This window comes from Gigantopelta aegis, chromosome 10, assembly GCF_016097555.1.
Source record: "Gigantopelta aegis isolate Gae_Host chromosome 10, Gae_host_genome, whole genome shotgun sequence".
NCBI classification, from domain to species: domain Eukaryota; kingdom Metazoa; phylum Mollusca; class Gastropoda; order Neomphalida; family Peltospiridae; genus Gigantopelta; species Gigantopelta aegis.
The window spans coordinates 9,063,750-9,086,912 of record NC_054708.1 but is presented as its reverse complement, the minus strand read 5'-3'; the positions used below and the strand labels follow the sequence as shown (position 1 = coordinate 9,086,912).

The 23,163-nt window shown below is 34.8% G+C and overlaps 1 protein-coding gene across 2 annotated transcripts in view; it reads left to right on the top strand.

The window, feature by feature from the left end:
* Window positions 1-23,163, top strand: part of LOC121382990 — a 125,789-nt gene that overhangs the window by 56,877 nt on the left and 45,749 nt on the right. For both annotated transcript variants that reach the window (XM_041512710.1, XM_041512709.1), the window contains exons 6-7: window positions 11-80; window positions 3,381-3,470. In XM_041512710.1, coding sequence (XP_041368644.1) covers window positions 11-80; window positions 3,381-3,470 — 160 coding nt within the window. The remainder of the gene's footprint in view (window positions 1-10; window positions 81-3,380; window positions 3,471-23,163) is intronic.

The following is a 23,163-nucleotide window of genomic DNA, read 5'->3' as shown; positions in this document are numbered from 1 at the left end:
CTACTTTCAGCAATACGAGTTCGTGACGTCAGTGACAAATGACTGGCTTAGCAGAGACGTGCTGGGTACCGACCTTGACAGTAAGTCAGTTATTGAACACAAAGAATTATTGTGTGCGTGCGTGTGTGCGTGTGTGTATGTGCGTGTGCGTGAGCGTGTGTGTGTCTGTGTGTATGTGTGTGTGTGTGTTTGTGTGTGTGTATGTGTGTGAGTGTGATTTTAAATAGCGATTACAGCCAAAGAATATTGAATAAAATTATTATGGTTGATCTATTCTTCCCGCCCAAGTGATCAAAATTAATTTGGAACAACTCTCAACACGAATTTGAACCGCCTTCTAATACATCTGGTTTTTTCATGTATACCCAACAACATTAATTAAGGCCAGTAGATCTTTGGTAATTCTTTGCTAATGTCTAATTATTTTAGAAAATGTTGCTAACAGATTGCTTCTAAAATTTGGTTCAGTAAAATGTGACTCTAAATACATGCAAACAGTCTTGCACACGGTGAATATTTCGTGTACGGTATTTATAAAAACTACCGAACAACGAATTCGACCAGGATTCATTACGCATTGGTTCATAGGTCAGGTCAGGTCAGGTCATAGGGTTTTACGTGCACATTCAGAACAAGTTAGTTCATACGATACTTGTCATTTATTCGCTCTAAACTGTTTTTTAAATCATTAAGTTTAAAAACATGCCACAGAAGAGGTGTTTTTAAAACCAAATTTAAAAAAAGTTAAAGTTTGTTTTGTTTAACGACACCACTAGAGCACTTTGAATTATTAATCATTGGCTATTGGATGTCAAAAGATTTAAAGAAAAATGCTGGAAAATGCTTAATTAATTCTGTTGAGTATAGTAACTATAACTTCGCACATCGCTGGGTGGTTTTTATGATGATTGTAAATCTGGAACAACCCCTACGATTTTAGATCGCCCTCTTAATTCATTTTGTTGTTCCTTGTAGTAACGATAACTTAGCCCATAGCCGGCTTGTTTTTATGATTATTGTAAATCGATATCGTTGTACATTATGTACCGAATTGAAAAGAAAATGTTTTCGTTCATAAACAATGGATTCAAAGACAGATTAAGACGGTTTTTAACATAACATCGACTCCATATCCGTTTGAATAAAAAACATTCTTTTATCTTAATAATACAGGCCTCGGCTTGTCCGCGAAACGTCTTCAAATCGATTGAACGTCCAACAATGAAAATATTGTTTGTTACTGTTTTCTAAATGTAGATATGCCGTGACAAATTGAAAATAGCGGATAAACGTTTTATTGGAAGATTAGAACTTGGATAAGCTATTGTTGTTGCCGTTTAGTGTGGTACGTGAATATTGCGAGTTACGAAGCGGAAAAACGCTAACAATCCTCACATCAAGAAAATAAAAGTTATTTCCCATTTTCTTTAATCTGGTAGAGATTAATATCGCATAAGGCTGGTTTACGTTGTAATGTACTTGCTAGATAATCGAATAATGAAGTTCGCTTGCCACAAATTTGTTTGACGTAAAAAAACAACAACAACTTGTTTTCGAAAATATTCGAATTGTCACAGTTGGTTATATTGCGGTAATGGGTAATGCAAAGGCAATTACACCGACTTCTTCACTAAACACCATATCTTGAACAGACAACTCGGATGCATACTTGAAACTTAATTGGATATAAATATAAACATAGAATGAAATGAAATGGAATGTTGCTTATATATTACCACGAAAATAATGTTAATGTACTAAATAATAATGTTAATGTACTAAATAATAATGTTAATGTACTAAATAATAATGTTAATAATGTTAATGTACTAAATAATAATGTTAATGTACTAAATAATAATGTTAATGTACTAAATAATAATGTTAATGTACTAAATAATAATGTTAATAATGTTAATGTACTAAATAATAATGTTAATGTACTAAATAATAATGTTAATGTACTAAATAATAATGTTAATGTACTAAATAATAATAATGTCTGGAACATAAAATACATAATTATCATCAGAAGAGAATATCCAACCACTGGTCACTGGTCAAAGGCCGTGGTATGTGCTTTCCTGTCTGTAGGGGGCGGGACGTAGCCCAATGGTAAAGCGTTTGCTTGATGCGCGATCGGTCTAGGATCGATCCTCGTCGGTGGACCCATTGGGCTATTTCTCGTTCCAGCCAGTGCTCCACAACAAAGGCCGTAGTATGTACTATCTTGTCTGTGGGATGGTGCATATAAAAGATCCCTTGCTGCTAATCGAAAAATAGTAGCCCATGAAGTGGCGACAGCGGGTTTCCTCTCTCAATATCTGTGTGGTCTTTAACCATATGCCTGACGCCATATAACCGTAAATAAAATGTGTTGAGTGCGTCGTTAAATAAAACATTTCCTTCTATCTTTTCCTGTCTGTAGGGAAGTGCATATAAAAGATCCCTTGCTGCATTTAGAAAAATGTAGCGGATTTCCTCTGTTGACTTCGAGTCAGAATTACCAAATGTTTGACATCCAGTAGCCGATGATTAATTAATCAATGTGCTCTAGTGATGTCATTAAACAAATCAGAACTAAATAAACCGACGATGTAAATTATCCCGTCCATACAAGCATGTAGTAAATGTCAATACATTTGCTATTTTATTTTATTTTCAAGCCCATGGTCGTAACACATTGGTGTGAAGTTTGTACACATTTATATAATAAAGGTCATGATCTAACTCAGTCGGCAGAGATCTCGCCTGGGGTGCTTTGATCGCAGGATCGAAACCCTTCGGTGGACCCATTCTCGGATATATATTTTTTCGAGTCCCATATAAAAGACCCCTTGCCACTTCCCTGTATCCAGTGATTAATAAATCAGTGCGCTCATGTGGCGTCGTTGACAAAAATGGTTTTGTATATATTATAAACTGGCTTCCTGTTAAAGCCTCAACTAATAAAATATGAGCTGTACGGTGTATTCGAATGACCTTGACATTTGAAATGTGTAGGATTTTAGAAATGTTGTCAATATGATTCATCTATTGGCTGAAAAGCCACGCCTGCGACATTATATAAAGAAGGGTGAATTTAGTAGAATATACATATATGTTAAAAAACACATATCGCCATCCAAACCTCCCCTCCAAAAAACTTCTCCCCCCCCAAAAAAAAAAAAAAAAAAAAAATCCCAACAAATAATAATAAAAAATAAATCAAAAATACATAAAAACATACAAAAAACCCTCATGAAACAAGTTAAACGTGTTAGTTGACTGAAAACGTATTTCATTGCATGAACAACAAAAAGGATTGGGCACAACTTTGTCAACTTACTAGGCCCTTTTTCACATTCGTTAATTGTTTATTTAATTTATTTTTCTTACAGAAATCGGCTACTTAGTATGGGAGCCCGGACGAGACTCGTTTCTCCCGACCGTGGCCCCAGTCTATTCATCTCTGGCTGATCTGGACGCACGTAAGTACAGACCGCCGCACAGACATCGTCTGTTAATGGTTTCTTGTCACGCACTCGGCGTGTGCATAACGACTGCCCGACACTCATTACCAGACATTTGTTCACGAAGACTTAGTGGCTACATAACCATTCGTGGGAGATGTGTTACGGGATGTATAAAGACTCATATTCTTTTTACACGTAATCACACTAAGGGGATCTGTGGGTTAAGAATCGTCTTATTGGCGTTAAATATGTAGGCTTTGTTGCGTTTTTCACATAATTTGGCGTTGAAGAGTTGACACCTGATATATTCTCTTCACACGCAATAGTCACTGATGGTATAGGTTAACACAGGGCGTACCTAGGTGGGTGCAAGGGGTGTGTGTGTGGTAGTTTTATCTCCGGAAAAATACGAAAAGTACTTTTTTTGTTTTAAGTGCTCCTTTTGTCTACCTGAAGACGACCGCCTATTACCATTCCCTGATTCTTCTAGTACCACCACCCCCCACTTACTTTAGTCTAGGTACGGCCTGTTGAAGCACAAAATGTCCCAACTGCTCAAGATGTCCCAAGTGCGACATCTTGGGCAGTTGGGACATATTCGGCTTCAACAGGCCCTGAAACACCGGGTATTTTCACGTCAATTACTGATCCATGGTAATTGAAAGACCGTGCTATTTGATGTCATGTTTGTGATAAAGTATATACAAAAGAACCCTTTTTGCTTATTGGTAGCAGTAGTCTCCATAACAGAGGTGGGAGGCAACTCTGTAACGAAGTTACCATACATAATGGTCACTGATAAAAACAAAATGCTGGGGTATTCACTGATAAAAAAGTAAAATAAAATTGTATATACTGCAGACATTGACATAATATTATAAATTAGGGTCTAGAACATTTGACTACTGAGCTCAAACATAAGATCCGCGATCTGAAAACGTAAACCTGGTTTAATGTAGACATGTAATGGGTGTCGAAGATGAAAAATGGGTAAGAAATAAGTAAAATATATTGATGGTTGATTTGCGTTGATGGGTAAAGGGTTGTAGGAGGGTTCAGATGGAGTATAGGGTCGGAGAAGTATGTAGATGAGGATAGGATGTAGATAGGTAAAGGCTATAGGTAATTGGTGTAGTTAGGTAATGATTATATCTTGGTAGGTGATCAGGATAAAGATTGCTAAATGATGCGCATGGATGGTGGGTACAGAAGGATATAGATAAGTATATAGGTAAAGGGTATAGATTGGGGAAATTATGAAAATTATGAAACTGTCTAAAGGTCTAAGTGGGTAAACGGTCAAGCCGCTGGGTAAAGGATGTCAATGATTGTATAATGTGGGTATAAGCATAAGTGTACGAGACGGGTGGTTAGCTCGCGATCCTGTTCTATTTTAATTCAATAACGCTCTAAAATACATCTCAGAGGTCCTATTTTTACAAACACAATCCCAAACCACATGCTGTCATATTTCCAGCAGGCCATATTGTTTTCTTAACAGGTCATATTTCTGTTGACCTTCTAAAACATAACAGCAGGCGATATTTTACTTCCTATTACGAGTCTAGGGTGTAAGTATAATCCTCCCTGTCTGATATAACGGTAATTATATTTCACCTTGCCCGCACCAAGCCCTCCTTCGCTGTCCTCCGAATGCCAACGTGATCTGGGCCATCAACCACCTAGAGACATCGTGCAGTTTAATATTTTATGAAGATAAACACACAGACGTCGGGATGTCATAAATCTCACGAAATTCCATTTATTGTAACCACGGAGATAGATAGCCTAAATGCATGAAGGCATATTCCTACATGGATGCACTGCGAACCAAGATCAATACGCGCCAAGTCTCTTCAGTTGGGAGAAAGACACTGTAGAAATGAATTCACGTCACTTGAGCATTGTTCCAGAACCCAATTACTCGACTCCAGTAGTAACTCGTATTGAACATTTGGCGTTTGTGTATGCCTACGCTTACGCAATACAGAGGATCCAATTCAGTTTCGGTGGGTCGGAAATGGGGGTGGGGTTGAGGGGTGAGGGTGGTATAGATAAAACAAAAAGTTAGTTTGTTTTGTTTTGTTTAACGACACCACTAGCACGTTGATTTATGTAATAATCATCAGCTATTGAATGTCAATCGTTTGGTAATTGTAACATACAGTCTTAGAGAGGAAACCCCTTATTTGTTTTCGATTAGTAGCAAGGGATCTTTGAAATATATATATATATATATATACTGAACAAAAAAAGAAACTACCGATTTGTGCATATAGGATTTGTTGTGTTAAAGAATTCATTGTGTAATGAAATTATATAGGTAGTATTAGCCTTGAGCTGTATTATCAGGATTCATGAATTTTATCGATTATTTTTGCACTGTTAATCGTCGACAACGTGAAATTCAATTTGCACGTGCATGCATGGTTCGACATGTCCCGTGTAGTATTCGGTCAATTTATTTTACTTGTCTAACTGACATTGTTGTCAAGTGAACGAAAACGCTTCAAAATTTGTAACAAAAATTAACGTTTTTTACATTGTATAATTTTTAGTATGCCAAGAATACCCAATAATTTACGCAAAAGGGCGATTGGCATGCTTGATGCTAGCATGTCGACAGAAGACGTTGCAAGGCATGTTGAGAGTTATAGTCGAGCGATACGAAATCTTCGCGTAAGATTTCGAACGACAGGAAGCACCAACGACTTGCCACGTCGTGGACGTCCGCGTGTTCAAGACCGCTATATCATGAACACGCATTTGCGCAATCGATTCCAAACTGCCACTGCTACTGCTGCTAACACACCTGGGCTTCATAATAACCGAATCAGTGGGCAAACTGTTCGTAATCGTCTGCGGGAGAACGGTTTACATGCACGACGTCCTTACGTCGGATGCGTTTTAACGCAACGTCATCGTCTAAATCGTCTTAATTGGGCACGTGTACACACTCGTTGGATACGGAGACGCTGGAATACCGTTCTTTTTTCGGATGAATCCAGATTTTCTTTACGACGTGGTGATGGCAGGGTGCGCAACTACCGTAGGAGAAATGAACGCTATGCTGACTGTTGTGTTCTTGAACGAGATCGTTTCGGGGGTGGGGGTTTGCCCATGGTTATCGTTCACCACTAGTCGTCATTGATGGCAATTTAAATGTTCAACGTTACGGCGATGACATTCTCGCTCATCACGTCATTCCTCTGTTCCATAACAACGCCAACATCTCGATTTTTCAGCATGATAATGCCACCTCTCATAAAGCTAGAGACACTGTAAATTTTCTTAGGACAAATAACATTGATTTCATTGATGACTGGCCCGCTAAAAGTCCTGATCTCAACCCCATCGAGCATGTCTGGGATAGTCTGGACAGACGATTGAGGCGTCGTCCCAACCCACCCGCTAACGTCAACGAACTTCGTCAAGCGCTCATTCAGGAATGGAACAATATTCCACAGGCAGAAATCAACACTTTAGTCAATTTTATGCGCCTGCGATGCACTGCAGTGGTCAATTCAAGAGGTGGTCATACCCGTTATTAAGTGGGTGGGGTCTTTTTTTAACCCCTACCACACTTGGTCAAAATTTCTCCCAGTTTCTGTTAACCTATGGCCATGATTTTTGCACCAAACGATGCATCATGGAACACTCTTTAAACGCATATATAACAATTATTCCCTCGGTTTGTTTTCATCAAGTTATGTTCAAGCAAAGTTAGCGGAAGTTTCTTATTTTGTTCAGTATATATATATGTATGTATGTAACAAAAAGTTACAGTTTGTTTAGTTGAACGACACCACTAGAGCACATTGATTTATTTAATCATCGGCTTTTGGATGTCAAACACTTGGTAATTGTGACATATAATCTTAGAGAGGGACTCGCTACTTTTTTCCTATTAGTAGCCAGGGATCTTTTATATGCACCGTCACAAAGACAGGATAATACATACTACGGGCTTTGATATACCAGTCGTGGTGCACTGGTTGGAAGAATATAGATACAACAAGGCTGTTAATTATATATATATATATTTTTTTAATGAAGTTAGAAAGGATTAGACATATGTTGTTGTCCTTGTTTCTCACTTTTTCACAAAAATTCTCTACACCTCGTAAATATCCCGATTTTGTTTTTAACAACATACTTTCTGTCTTTGAAATAATAATATATTATAATTAATTTGAAATAATAATACATATTATTATTATTAACGGTATTTTAAAAATCTTTTAATATATTAATCTGTCCTGAAAGCATTAGTTTTACAATCTATGGCTAATATCTCCTATTTTATTACTGTGTATTAGTTTCGTAAATCCATAGTCTAAGTACTATAATGAACTCCAGTGGAAATGCACCACTAAAGCTTCAGTTATTATCGCTATTGCATATATGATATTGCTTTGAAACACTCAGTAATCCTAACCATTGTACACGTTTTTAAAAAAACATTTTTATTGTATACCAAAACACATACCGGTACCGGTTTTACAAAATCAGAAGAAAAAACAGTATTACTAGTATTATTAGTCCCCTACCGGTCCACCCGGAGGCGACTATACGTTTCATCTTCGTCCTCCTGTCTGTCTGTCCGTCTGTATGTCTGTCCGTCTGTATGTCTGTCTGTCCGTCTGTCTGTCCGTCCGTCCGTCCGTCCGTCCGTATTTCTGTCTGTCTGTCTGTCCGTCTGTATGTCTGTCTGTCTGTCTGTCCGTCCGTCTGTCCGGACGTCTATTCCACATATAGTTTTTCGGATATTTATTTTATAATGCTTCGACATTTTGTGTATAGCGTTACCATGTACTGGTACAGATGAAGTCAGACTATGATGGCGATTTATCCATATTTCATAAAGTTATGGGCCTTGAACTTAGGAGATGTGAATTTTTTTTATCCAGACTTTGGTTTTCTACTGCTTATAGATAATGAGATCAAATTTTGTATATATCTTTATCATGTACTGTTACAAATCAAGTTTAACTTTTATTGACGATTTACCATTTTTTTGCAGAATTATGGCCCTTGAATCCTATGAAATACGAAAATTTGTTGGGCCAATACTCTCAGAATACGTGTTTCTTCTCATAACTACAGATCTGGCGACAATTTCACAAAACATCGTAACTTTACGTCTGCGAATAGCAGTTATACTGGGTATAACTGTGGTTTAGTCGATTACGTATAAAACTAGGCTTACGATGTTTTGTGAAATTGCGCCTTGACTGATGCGTTTTCAGTGTAGTTATGTATATAGTTTACATAAAATGTCGAAGCGGCGTCTATATCACGACGACACGCCGTTCTCCTAGATACTTCAGTTACTGGTAAGCCGCGCTGAGCTGGCTTAATCCCTAAATGGGTGTCCGCCTTAAAATCACGTTACTGGTAATTTATGACTTCTATATCATATTTCGAGGTATTTGCAGGATTGTGCTATTACATGGTATGTGATCTTTGAACTTTGACCCGATGACATGATATTTGGTATAATGCTACCTTGAAATACTATTCTGTATGTTAATGACAAAAACCTATGTGGTGGCAAAGTCATATAAAAGATTCCATCAATGGCAATATAAGTCTAATCAATCTCTCTCTCTCTCTCTCTCTCTCTCTCTCTCTCTCTCTCTCTCTCTCTCTCTCTCTCTCTCTCTCTAAGACTATATGTAAAAATTACCAAATGTTTGACATACAATAGCCGATGATTAATAAATCAATATACTCTAGTGGTGTTGTTAAACAAAACAAATGTTTCTATCAGTGAAACCCGTCTAAACCAGACATCCACGAGACCAAGTAAAATGTCTTGTTATAAGAGGTATCCTGTCTGGTTTTGAATAAATTCTAATTTACAACGTCCGGTTTTGAGGAAATTCTGGTTTACAACGTCCGGTTTTGGTTTATAACGTCCGGTTTTGAGGAAATTCTGGTTTACAACATTTAATTTTGAGGGAATTCTGGTTTACAACGTCTGGTTTTGAGGAAATTCTGGCTTACAACGTCCGGTTTTGAGGAAATTCTGGTTTACAACATTGAATTTTGAGGGAATTCTGGTTTACAACATTCGGTTTTGGTGGAATTCTGAGGTGTCAATGTATAATATCCGGCATTGAATTTGGGGATTTTATTTTTAGATTTGCTGAAGTATGGAATCCTGCTAAATTTGCAGCCTGTACTAAAAGTACACACGTATATAATGACATTCGTCTATAAATAAGATTGTCTCTGTCTGCTTCACTAACATACAGACCTGTCCTACACCACTTTTATACTTCACTGGGACATCATCTCTTTATTGAGGTCAATGCTGCCGTGTATTTGTAGGCCACAGCACACTACTCAAACTTCACTGATTGGGAAATTTACTTGCTATGAAGATTAGCTTTTTTAACGTTTTTAGTATAAACATTTACGTGCTAGAAGCCATTCCCATAATCCCTTGTGCTTTTGACAGACGTTCAGCATTGAATTACCTCCCATTTCTGTGTGCAACACAGAACGTCTTTATTCTTGCGTACATTTGTCGGCAAATAATTACGTTCGAAACTGTCGCTTTGAATTATTCCAAATATACGTTAATGGTACAGTTTACAGAACGGTGCGCCCAACAGTCCTAAACCATCGATGACTTAACAAGGCACGATAGAGAACCCGTGTACGGGGAAAAGATATCGGTGCGTCATTTCCAAGTGATATAGTCATCATTTGTCTATAATTAACCACATCCCCAGAACAAAATTGACGGTTGCCACTTCTCGCCCACGTAACCAGCAATTCATTCATTTGCCGATATCTTGTCCCGTTGTTTTATCTGGAAAATAAAAACAAAACCCCCCACACAAATAACATCTTTATTCCTCATGTATCGTTTATTCTGAACGACAGAAGAGTTGTATTTAAAAACAGATCTCAGCCCAAGTCAGAATCAGAAGGATGTTTTGACAAATGTCGCGCTTGCACCCACTAATCAAACTTTGTTGTTCCAATATAGTAAATAATGATATCAAAGTTCGTATCTATGTACAAAATATGTTTTGGCATTCGGATTTTGAATTCGGATATGAATCGCGGGCTTTCGAGACCAGGGCCCCGTTCCACGAAGCTATCTTAGCCCTAAGATCAACTTAAGTGCATAGGGTAGCTATGCGCTTAAGATAATCTTTGTGCTAAGATCGCTTCGTAGAACGGGGGCCTGGTCTGCGGTTATAGGAGTATGATTAGTACCAGTCGATGGAACACCGATGCGCGCAACGCTATTATATGTAGCCGTTGTTCATTTATAGGCTCTCTATATACCTGAACGCCCGTGTCATGAATGACTTGCCGTTGAGATTTCGACAGTCGTGATAGCAGACAAATTCTTTATTTACAACTTGTGCACAAATTAAAGCGAAGTACATCAGTAATAATAAAAAAATATTGTTGTGAACTCACTGTCAAAACAAAAACATAATCCAAACTGTACATGGCAATGATGATCCGTGCGTTAACAAAAAGTAAAGTTTGTTTTATTTAACGACGCCGCTAGAGCACATTGATTTTTTATCTTATCATCGGCTATTGGACGTCAAACATATGGTCATTCTGACACTGTTTTTAGAGGAAACCCGCTGTCGCCACATAGGCTACTCTTTTTACGACAGGCAGCAAGGGATCTTTTATTTGCGCTTCCCACAGGCAGGATAGCACAAACCATGGCCTTTGTTGAACCAGTTATGGATCACTGGTCGGTGCAAGTGGTTTACACCTACCCATTGAGCCTTGCGGAGCACTCACTCAGGGTTTGGAGTCGGTATCTCGATTAAAAATCCCATGCCTCGACTGGGATCCGAACCCAGTACCTACCAGCCTGTAGACCGATGGCCTGCCACGACGCCACCGAGGCCGGTGTGCGTTAACAAAGACAAAATAAAACTAAATCTTTAACAAATGATCTGTCCCAGACTACTGTAAACGTGAAACCTTGAAAACAATTAAAGCGCTATTGTTAGCAAATGTTATACGCAGTCAAAACATATAAACATACAGTACAAAGAGTAACAAAATGTCTTCTAATTCTTGTCTTTCTGCAATATACCTAAAAAAAAAAATGTTTAAAAATTATTTTTTAATGTTAATTTATTTTCGTGCTTATATCCAAGTAAAGTTCAAGCACGTTTTTCTTTTCTTTTATTCATGTTTATGTATTTGTTTTAAACAGTTATACAAACGTATTTTGTTACTGATTTCATATCTTTTTTCTCTTTTTTTTATTCGAGATAAACTGTTGCTTTGTAGTATTCCGATGTTGCTTAGATGGTTACTTAATCAAGTAAAGATCTAAGGGTGACGCCTATTAAATATTAATATTTTGATCTGTACATTCATACACGTATCTCGAAGACGACGGTAATCACACGCCAAGGTATTATGAACGCCGAGATGTTACAGATTATTCTTCCTACAAAATCATTGCATTAGGTAGGAGCACCTGACTATGACAGGTTTACATTTCAATAACATGTGGAAATGTGATCTGTCGACATAAGAAACTGCAGTGAAGCCTGCTATAACAGACACTGCATAACAAACTATAGTGAAACTCGTTATGACAGACACTGCATAACAAACTATAGTCAAACTCGTTATGACAGACACTGCATAACAAACTGCAGTCAAACTCGTTATGACAGACACTACATAACAAACTACAGTCGAACTCGTTATGACAGACACTACCTAACAAACTACAGTCGAACTCGTTATGACAGACACTACCTAACAAACTACAGTCAAACACGTTATGACAGACACTACATAACAAACTACAGTCAAACTCGTTATGACAGACACTACATAACAAACTACAGTCGAACTCGTTATGACAGACACTACATAACAAACTACAGTCGAACGCGATATGACAGACACTACATAACAAACTACAGTCAAACACGTTATGACAGACACTACATAACAAACTCTACATAACAAACTACAGTCGAACTCGTTATGACAGACACTACATAACAAACTACAGTCAAACACGTTATGACAGACACTACATAACAAACTACAGTCAAACTCCTTATGACAGACACTACATAACAAACTACAGTCAAACTCGTTATGACAGACACTACATAACAAACTACAGTAACTCGTTATGACAGACACTACATAACAAACTACAGTCGAACTCGTTATGACAGACACTACATAACAAACTACAGTCAAACTCGTTATGACAGACACTACATAACAAACTACAGTAACTCGTTATGACAGACACTACATAACAAACTACAGTAACTCGTTATGACAGACATTACATAACAAACTACAGTAACTCGTTATGACAGACACTACATAACAAACTACAGTCAAACTCGTTATGACAGACACTACATAACAAACTACAGTTGGACCTGTTGTAACAGACAAAAATCATAATACAGTTGAACCGGTTGTTTAAAGACACTAAACTGCAGACCACAGTTAAACAGAGATTATAAAACAAACGGCAGATTACCCGTTCTGTAACAGACATAAAAAACTACAATTGATCATACTGTAAGAGTAACTACACAATAAACTACAATTGAACATGTTGTAAGAGTAACTACAAATCAAACTACAATTGAACATGTTGTAAGAGTAAGAGTAACTACACAACAAACTACAACTGAACATGCTGTAAGAGTAACTACACAACAAACTACAATTGAACATGCTGTAAGAGTAACTACACAACAAACTACAAATGAACATGCTGTAAGAGTAACTACACAACAAACTACAATTGAACATGTTGTAAGAGTAAGAGTAACTACACAACAAACTACAACTGAACATGTTGTAAGAGTAACTACACAACAAACTACAATTGAACATGCTGTAAGAGTAACTACACAACAAACTACAATTGAACATGCTGTAAGAGTAACTACACAACAAACTACAATTGAACATGCTGTAAGAGTAACTACACAACAAACTACAAATGAACATGCTGTAAGAGTAACTACACTACAAACTACAATTGAACATGTTGTAAGAGTAAGAGTAACTACACAACAAACTACAACTGAACATGTTGTAAGAGTAACTACACAACAAACTACAATTGAACATGCTGTAAGAGTAACTACACAACAAACTACAATTGAACATGTTGTAAGAGTAAGAGTAACTACACAACAAACTACAATTGAACATGTTGTAAGAGTAACTACACAACAAACTACAACTGAACATGTTGTAAGAGTAACTACACAACAAACTACAATTGAACATGTTGTAAGAGTAAGAGTAACTACACAACAAACTACAATTGAACATGTTGTAAGAGTAACTACACAACAAACTACAATTGAACATGTTGTAAGAGTAACTACACAACAAACTACAATTGATCATACTGTAAGAGTAACTACACAATAAACTACAATTGAACATGTTGTAAGAGTAACTACAAATCAAACTACAATTGATCATACTGTAAGAGTAACTACACAACAAACTACAATTGATCATACTGTAAGAGTAACTACACAACAAACTACAATTGAACATGTTGTAAGAGTAAGAGTAACTACAAAACAAACTACAATTGAACATGCTGTAAGAGTAACTACACAACAAACTACAATTGAACATGCTGTAAGAGTAAGACTAACTACACAACAAACTACAATTGAACATGTTGTAAGAGTAACTACACAACAAACTACAATTGAACATGCTGTAAGAGTAACTACAACAAACTACAATTGAACATGTTGTAAGAGTAACTACACAACAAACTACAATTGAACATGTTGTAAGAGTAACTACACAACAAACTACAATTGAACATGATGTAAGAGTAAGACTAACTACACAACAAACTACAATTGAACATGTTGTAAGAGTAACTACACAACAAACTACAATTGAACATGTTGTAAGAGTAACTACACAACAAACTACAATTGAACATGTTGTAAGAGTAACTACACAACAAACTACAATTGAACATGTTGTAAGAGTAACTACACAACAAACTACAATTGAACATGTTGTAAGAGTAACTACACAACAAACTACAATTGAACATGCTGTAAGAGTAACTACACAACAAACTACAATTGAACATGTTGTAAGAGTAACTACACAACGATCTACAATTGAACATGTTGTAAGAGTAACTACACAGCAAACTACAATTGAACATGTTGTAAGAGTAAGAGTAACTATACAACAGACTACAATTGAACATGTTGTAAGAGTAACTACACAACAAACTACAATTGAACATGCTGTAAGAGTAAGACTAACTACACAACAAACTACAATTGAACATGTTGTAAGAGTAACTACACAACGATCTACAATTGAACATGTTGTAAGAGTAACTACACAACAAACTACAATTGAACATGCTGTAAGAGTAAGACTAACTACACAACAAGCTACAATTGAACATGCTGTAAGAGTAAGACTAACTACACAACAAACTACAATTGAACATGTTGTAAGAGTAACTACACAACGATCTACAATTGAACATGTTGTAAGAGTAACTACACAACGATCTACAATTGAACATGTTGTAAGAGTAAGACTAACTACACAACAAACTACAAATGAACATGTTGTAAGAGTAACTACACAACAAACTACAATTGAACATGCTGTAAGAGTAACTACACAACAAACTACAAATGAACATGCTGTAAGAGTAACTACACAACAAACTACAATTGAACATGTTGTAAGAGTAAGAGTAACTACACAACAAACTACAACTGAACATGTTGTAAGAGTAACTACACAACAAACTACAATTGAACATGCTGTAAGAGTAACTACACAACAAACTACAATTGAACATGCTGTAAGAGTAACTACACAACAAACTACAATTGAACATGCTGTAAGAGTAACTACACAACAAACTACAATTGAACATGCTGTAAGAGTAAGAGTAACTACACAACAAACTACAATTGAACATGTTGTAAGAGTAACTACACAACAAACTACAATTGAACATGCTGTAAGAGTAACTACACAACAAACTACAATTGAACATGTTGTAAGAGTAAGAGTAACTACACAACAAACTACAATTGAACATGTTGTAAGAGTAACTACACAACAAACTACAACTGAACATGTTGTAAGAGTAACTACACAACAAACTACAATTGAACATGCTGTAAGAGTAACTACACAACAAACTACAATTGAACATGTTGTAAGAGTAAGAGTAACTACTCAACAAACTACAATTGAACATGTTGTAAGAGTAACTACACAACACACTACAATTGAACATGCTGTAAGAGTAACTACAGAACAAACTACAATTGAACATGTTGTAAGAGTAAGAGTAACTACACAACAAACTACAATTGAACATGTTGTAAGAGTAACTACACAACAAACTACAATTGAACATGTTGTAAGAGTAACTACACAACAAACTACAATTGATCATACTGTAAGAGTAACTACACAATAAACTACAATTGAACATGTTGTAAGAGTAACTACACAACAAACTACAATTGAACATGTTGTAAGAGTAACTACACAACAAACTACAATTGAACATGTTGTAAGAGTAACTACACAACAAACTACAATTGAACATGTTGTAAGAGTAACTACACAACAAACTACAATTGAACATGTTGTAAGAGTAACTACACAACAAACTACAATTGAACATGCTGTAAGAGTAACTACACAACAAACTACAATTGAACATGTTGTAAGAGTAACTACACAACAAACTACAATTGAACATGTACTACATACAATTGAACATGTGTAAGAGTAAGAGTAACTACACAACAAACTACAATTGAACATGTTGTAAGAGTAACTACACAACAAACTACAATTGAACATGTTGTAAGAGTAACTACACAACAAACTACAATTGAACATGTTGTAAGAGTAACTACACAACAAACTACAATTGAACATGTTGTAAGAGTAACTACACAACAAACTACAATTGAACATGTAAGAGTAACTACACAACAAACTACAATTGAACATGTTGTAAGAGTAACTACACAACGAACTACAATTGAACATGTTGTACTACACAACAAACTACAATTGAACATGTTGTAAGAGTAAGACTAACTACACAACAAACTACAATTGAACATGTTGTAAGAGTAACTACACAACAAACTACAATTGAACATGCTGTAAGAGTAACTACACAACAAACTACAATTGAACATGTTGTAAGAGTAACTACACAACAAACTACAATTGAACATGTTGTAAGAGTAACTACACAACAAACTACAATTGAACATGTTGTAAGAGTAACTACACAACAAACTACAATTGAACATGTTGTAAGAGTAACTACACAACAAACTACAATTGAACATGCTGTAAGAGTAAGACTAACTACACAACAAACTACAATTGAACATGCTGTAAGAGTAACTACACAACAAACTACAATTGAACATGTTGTAAGAGTAACTACACAACGATCTACAATTGAACATGCTGTAAGAGTAACTACACAACAAACTACAATTGAACATGCTGTAAGAGTAACTACACAACAAACTACAAATGAACATGTTGTAAGAGTAACTACACAACAAACTACAATTGAACATGTTGTAAGAGTAACTACACAACAAACTACAATTGAACATGTTGTAAGAGTAACTACACAACAAACTACAATTGAACATGTTGTAAGAGTAACTACACAACAAACTACAATTGAACATGCTGTAAGAGTAACTACACAACAAACACAATTGAACATGCAAGAGTGAACATGTTGTAAGAGTAACTACACAACAAACTACAAATGAACATTCTGTAAGAGTAACTACACAACAAACTACAATTGAACATGTTGTAAGAGTAACTACACAACGATCTACAATTGAACATGCTGTAAGAGTAACTACACAACAAACTACAATTGAACATGCTGTAAGAGTAAGACTAACTACACAACAAACTACAAATGAACATGTTGTAAGAGTAACTACACAACAAACTACAATTGAACATGCTGTAAGAGTAAGACTAACTACACAACAAACTACAAATGAACATGTTGTAAGAGTAACTACACAACAAACTACAATTGAACATGCTGTAAGAGTAACTACACAACAAACTACAATTGAACATGCTGTAAGAGTAACTACACAACAAACTACAATTGAACATGTTGTAAGAGTAACTACACAACAAACTACAATTGAACATGTTGTAAGAGTAACTACACAACAAACTACAATTGAACATGCTGTAAGAGTAACTACACAACAAACTACAAATGAACCTGCTGTAAGAGTAACTACAACAAACTACAATTGAACATGCTGTAAGAGTAACTACACAACAAACTACAATTGAACATGTTGTAAGAGTAACTACACAACAAACTACAATTGAACATGTTGTAAGAGTAAGACTAACTACACAACAAACTACAATTGAACATGCTGTAAGAGTAAGACTAACTACACAACAAACTACAAATGAACATGTTGTAAGAGTAACTACACAACAAACTACAAATGAACCTGCTGTAAGAGTAACTACAACAAACTACAATTGAACATGTTGTAAGACTAACTACACAACAAACTACAATTGAACATGCTGTAAGGGTAACTACACAACAAACGACAATTGAACATGTTGTAAGAGTAACTACACAACAAACTACAATTGAACATGCTGTAAGAGTAACTACACAACAAACTACAATTCAACATGTTGTAAGAGTAACTACACAACAAACTACAATTGAACATGTTATAAGACTAACTACACAACAAACTACAATTGAACATGTTGTAAGACTAACTACACAACAAACTACAATTGAACATGTTGTAAGGGTAACTACACAACAAACTACAATTACTGAACATGCTGTAAGAGTAAGAGTAACTACGCAACAAACTACAATTGAACATGTTGTAAGAGTAACTATACAACAAGCTACAATTGAACATGCTGTAAGAGTAACTACACAACAAACTACAATTGAACATGTTGTAAGAGTAACTACACAACAAGCTACAATTGAACATGCTGTAAGAGTAACTACACAACAAACTACAATTGAACATTCTGTAAGAGTAACTACACAACAAACTACAATTGAACATGCTGTAAGAGTAACTACACAAGAAACTACAATTGAACATGTTGTAAGAGTAACTACACAACAAACTACAATTGAACATGCTGTAAGAGTAACTACACAACAAACTACAATTGAACATGCTGTAAGAGTAACTACACAACAAACTACAATTGAACATGATGTAAGAGTAACTACACAACAAACTACAATTGAACATGATGTAAGAGTAACTACACAACAAACTACAATTGAACATGTTGTAAGACTAACTACACAACGATCTACAATTGAACATGCTGTAAGAGTAACTACACAACAAACTACAATTGAACATGCTGTAAGAGTAACTACACAACAAACTACAATTGAACATGATGTAAGAGTAAGACTAACTACACAACAAGCTACAATTGAACATGCTGTAAGAGTAACTACACAACAAACTACAATTGAACATTCTGTAAGAGTAACTACACAACAAACTACAATTGAACATGCTGTAAGAGTAGCTACACAAGAAACTACAATTGAACATGTTGTAAGAGTAACTACACAACAAACTACAATTGAACATACTGTAAGAGTAACTACACAACAAACTACAATTGAACATGCTGTAAGAGTAACTACACAACAAACTACAATTGAACATGATGTAAGAGTAACTACACAACAAACTACAATTGAACATGTTGTAAGAGTAAGAGTAACTACACAACAAACTACAATTGAACATGTTGTAAGACTAACTACACAACGATCTACAATTGAACATGCTGTAAGAGTAACTACACAACAAACTACAATTGAACATGCTGTAAGAGTAACTACACAACAAACTACAATTGAACATGATGTAAGAGTAAGACTAACTACACAACAAACTACAATTGAACATGTTGTAAGAGTAACTACACAACGATCTACAATTGAACATGCTGTAAGAGTAACTACACAACAAACTACAATTGAACATGCTGTAAGACTAACTACACAACAAACTACAATTGAACATGCTGTAGTATAACTACACAACAAACTACAATTGAACATGTTGTAAGAGTATCTACACAACAAACTACAATTGAACATGTTGTAAGAGTAACTACACAACAAACTACAACTGAACATGCCGAAAGAGTAAAACATAACAAACTACATTTGAATTGTTACTAACTGAAAGATTATTTATCTGAACGATAAAAGTAGTAACGTATTGAAACTGACATTTCTAGACAATGACGTGTTGACAAAGTCATGATTATTGTATTGAATAACTTTTGGAGGTCGTGATTATTGTGTTGAATAACTTTCAGAGGTCGTGATTATTGTATTGAATCATGTTCAGATCAAGTCGTGATTACTGTATTGAATCTCTCTCAGATCAAGTCGTGATTATTATATTGAATCACTCTTAGATCAAGTCGTGATTATTGTATTGAATCACTCTCAGATCAAGTAGTGATTATTGTATTGAATCGCCGTCAGATATAGTGATTATTGTATTGAATGAATGTCAGATATTGTGATTATATATGGTATTGAATCACTTTCAGATCAAGCTGTGATTATTGTGTTGAATCACCGTCAGACATCGTGATTATTGTATTGAATCACTCTCAACTCAAGTCGTAATTATTGTATTGAATTAACGTCAGACATCGTGATTATTGTATTGAACCAATGTTAGATATTGTGATTATATATGGTATTGAATCACTTTCAGATCAAGTTATGATTATTGTATCAAATCACTATCAGTTCATGTCGTGATTACTGTACTGAATTATTGTCGGAGGTTGGTATTTTACTCAAGCACTGATCTATCTATTTTGCCAGAAGCATATTATATTTCAAACCATACTCATTCCATCACGGTCATGAAGACAACCAACATCGCCACCAAACAGTGATGTTTCGACAGTGTAGTCACTATTTCCAGTGTACGGTTTACTGGGTTCTCGGACGGAAACCAGACGCTCGGAAACATGGATAAGATCTGGCAGTAATTAAAGTCGTGTTTGTAACGGTGACGATGGTTCTCCTCCAGTTCTAATTTGCGTTTATTGAAGATTACCTGATACTGTTGTCTCTAGCGGCATCGGTTCAGTGAAGCTTGTGTCGATAACCGTTTGAAGCAGAATCTCGTTGATTGTATGAGGTATTTAAACAAATATATTGAAATTGCATTATTAAAAAAATATAACATATAATAATAAACACATACCGGGTATGTACTAATATAATTAATATACGATGTAGTTGAGTGTAGACCGCAAGTAGACACACAAAAGACGTCGGTATTGTATTTAATGTGTGGACCTAGACTCTATTCAGGAAACGATCTTAGCGCTAAGAGCACCTGTTCAGGTTCCATTAGACCAAATCAATTCCTATTGCCGATAATGTTAACGTTTACTAATAAAACTGATATAAGCAGCGTTTCAACACACCCAGGAAGTACAGCAATAGAAAGTGTGGCACCTCACATCTAATCTAGCTGCAAGAAAATGGGGGGTCACGTATCATTTAAGAGATTTAATTTATGTTTTTAATAGCAACCGTCATTTTTGCTGAAAATTGCAGTTCCATTTTTGGGGGTACCCCGCATTAGTTTCAACCTCTGGTATATACTACATAACAACTGTATGACAAATAAAAGTGTATTTATTTATTGTCAATGGATAATAGTATTTGCACAAATAATCAATGTCACATATTACTACCAATCACACCCACAGCTGCTTTTACTCCGTAAATATTTGACGGTGCACGTCGAACTTTGACACGGTACTCTCTTTGGTACTATGCAACCTATATCAAAAAAATATATTTTTCAAAAAGTGTCCAATTGGGTGTTTTCATGACTATCAGGATCTTCTGTGTTCTGATATGATGTGACAACATACTTGAAAGTGTTGTTCCTACAGTGCAACCTGATTTAATGTACACCTCAGGAAGCATCAGTGTTATGCAAAGTTGTATACAAATGCAATATATCATATTTAAAACAAATAATAAATAAAAATACTACTCTTGAAGATACATACTATGGGTTTTGGTTAAGTTGTTGTGTATGCTTAGTTGTATATGTAGTGTGTGCATGCATAGTCAGAGTCTCTCATTTCCAATAAATAATTACCTTAAAACTCATTTATTGCAGTGACCCTGTGTTTTGAAAGACTTTAATGGGCATAGGATAAGAACTTCACTAGAAAAAAAGCATATTACATGTGGTATCTGAAATGAACACCACTGCATCCACAAATAGTAGTAAATTAATGTGGTACACATCATGGTGGGGTAAACACCCAAGATATGGAGTATGCTTGGATGTCAAGTCACTGAATGCAATATTTTCAAACCCATCAGCCTAGTTGGTTTTTATATATGCATTATTAAATCCACTGACAGCTACCAATATATCTGTTGATATTTTATTAATAATCTCCAGTGATTGGTGCTTACAGACATGTATCATATCTAGAGTTATCATTAGGGTTTTACATCTTTATTTTTTATTTGTCATAAAAAAAGCACATTCAATCCATCAAAAGAGTGCGAAAGTCATTTTTCTTTAATTATTTTCTGTTTTAACTGAATATGATATTTATATCGTATGCATTACTACAATCTGTAATGTAACACATCATTACCATAGTAATATTGGAAAATATAGCTTTACAAGTGTGATAATAGTGGAAGATAATACTAACACACTCCTAGGTAGATTAACAAATGTGTCAAAATTGCTCTTGTACTTGGTATATACTTCAAATACCCTTTACTATAGAAAACTCACTGAATATATGGACAAGATTTAATGAACTGACCTAAAGCTATCATTACCAAGCTTATATTTGTGTACAAATAAAGAAGAGAATGCAAAATGGCTACACAGAACCCACTTCTGTAGATTTTAATGTTTTTGCCAAACTCACAAAAACAATTGTAAAAACTCCCATATTTGCCAAAAACATAATTCACCAACCTAAAAAGTATGTTAAAATTACAGCAGGAATCAGGTTATTTAAATATAGTCATTCCAGAGCCAATTGCATTCAAATACACATTTTTTTTTTTTTTTTTTTTTTTTTTTTTTTTTTTTTTTTTTTTTTTTTTTTTTTTTTTTTTTTTTTTTTTTTTTTTTTTTTTTTTTTTTTTTTTTTTTTTTTTTTTTTTTTTTTTTTTTTTTTTTTTTTTTTTTTTTTTTTTTTTTTTTTTTTTTTTTTTTTTTTTTTTTTTTTTTTTTTTTTTTTTTTTTTTTTTTTTTTTTTTTTTTTTTTTTTTTTTTTTTTTTTTTTTTTTTTTTTTTTTTTTTTTTTTTTTTTTTTTTTTTTTTTTTTTTTTTTTTTTTTTTTTTTTTTTTTTTTTTTTTTTTTTTTTTTTTTTTTTTTTTTTTTTTTTTTTTTTTTTTTTTTTTTTTTTTTTTTTTTTTTTTTTTTTTTTTTTTTTTTTTTTTTTTTTTTTACTCTTGAAGATAATACTATGGGTTGGTGTGTATGCTTAGTTGTATATGTAGGTGTGCATGCATAGTCAGAGTCTCTCATTTCCAATAAATAATTACCTTAA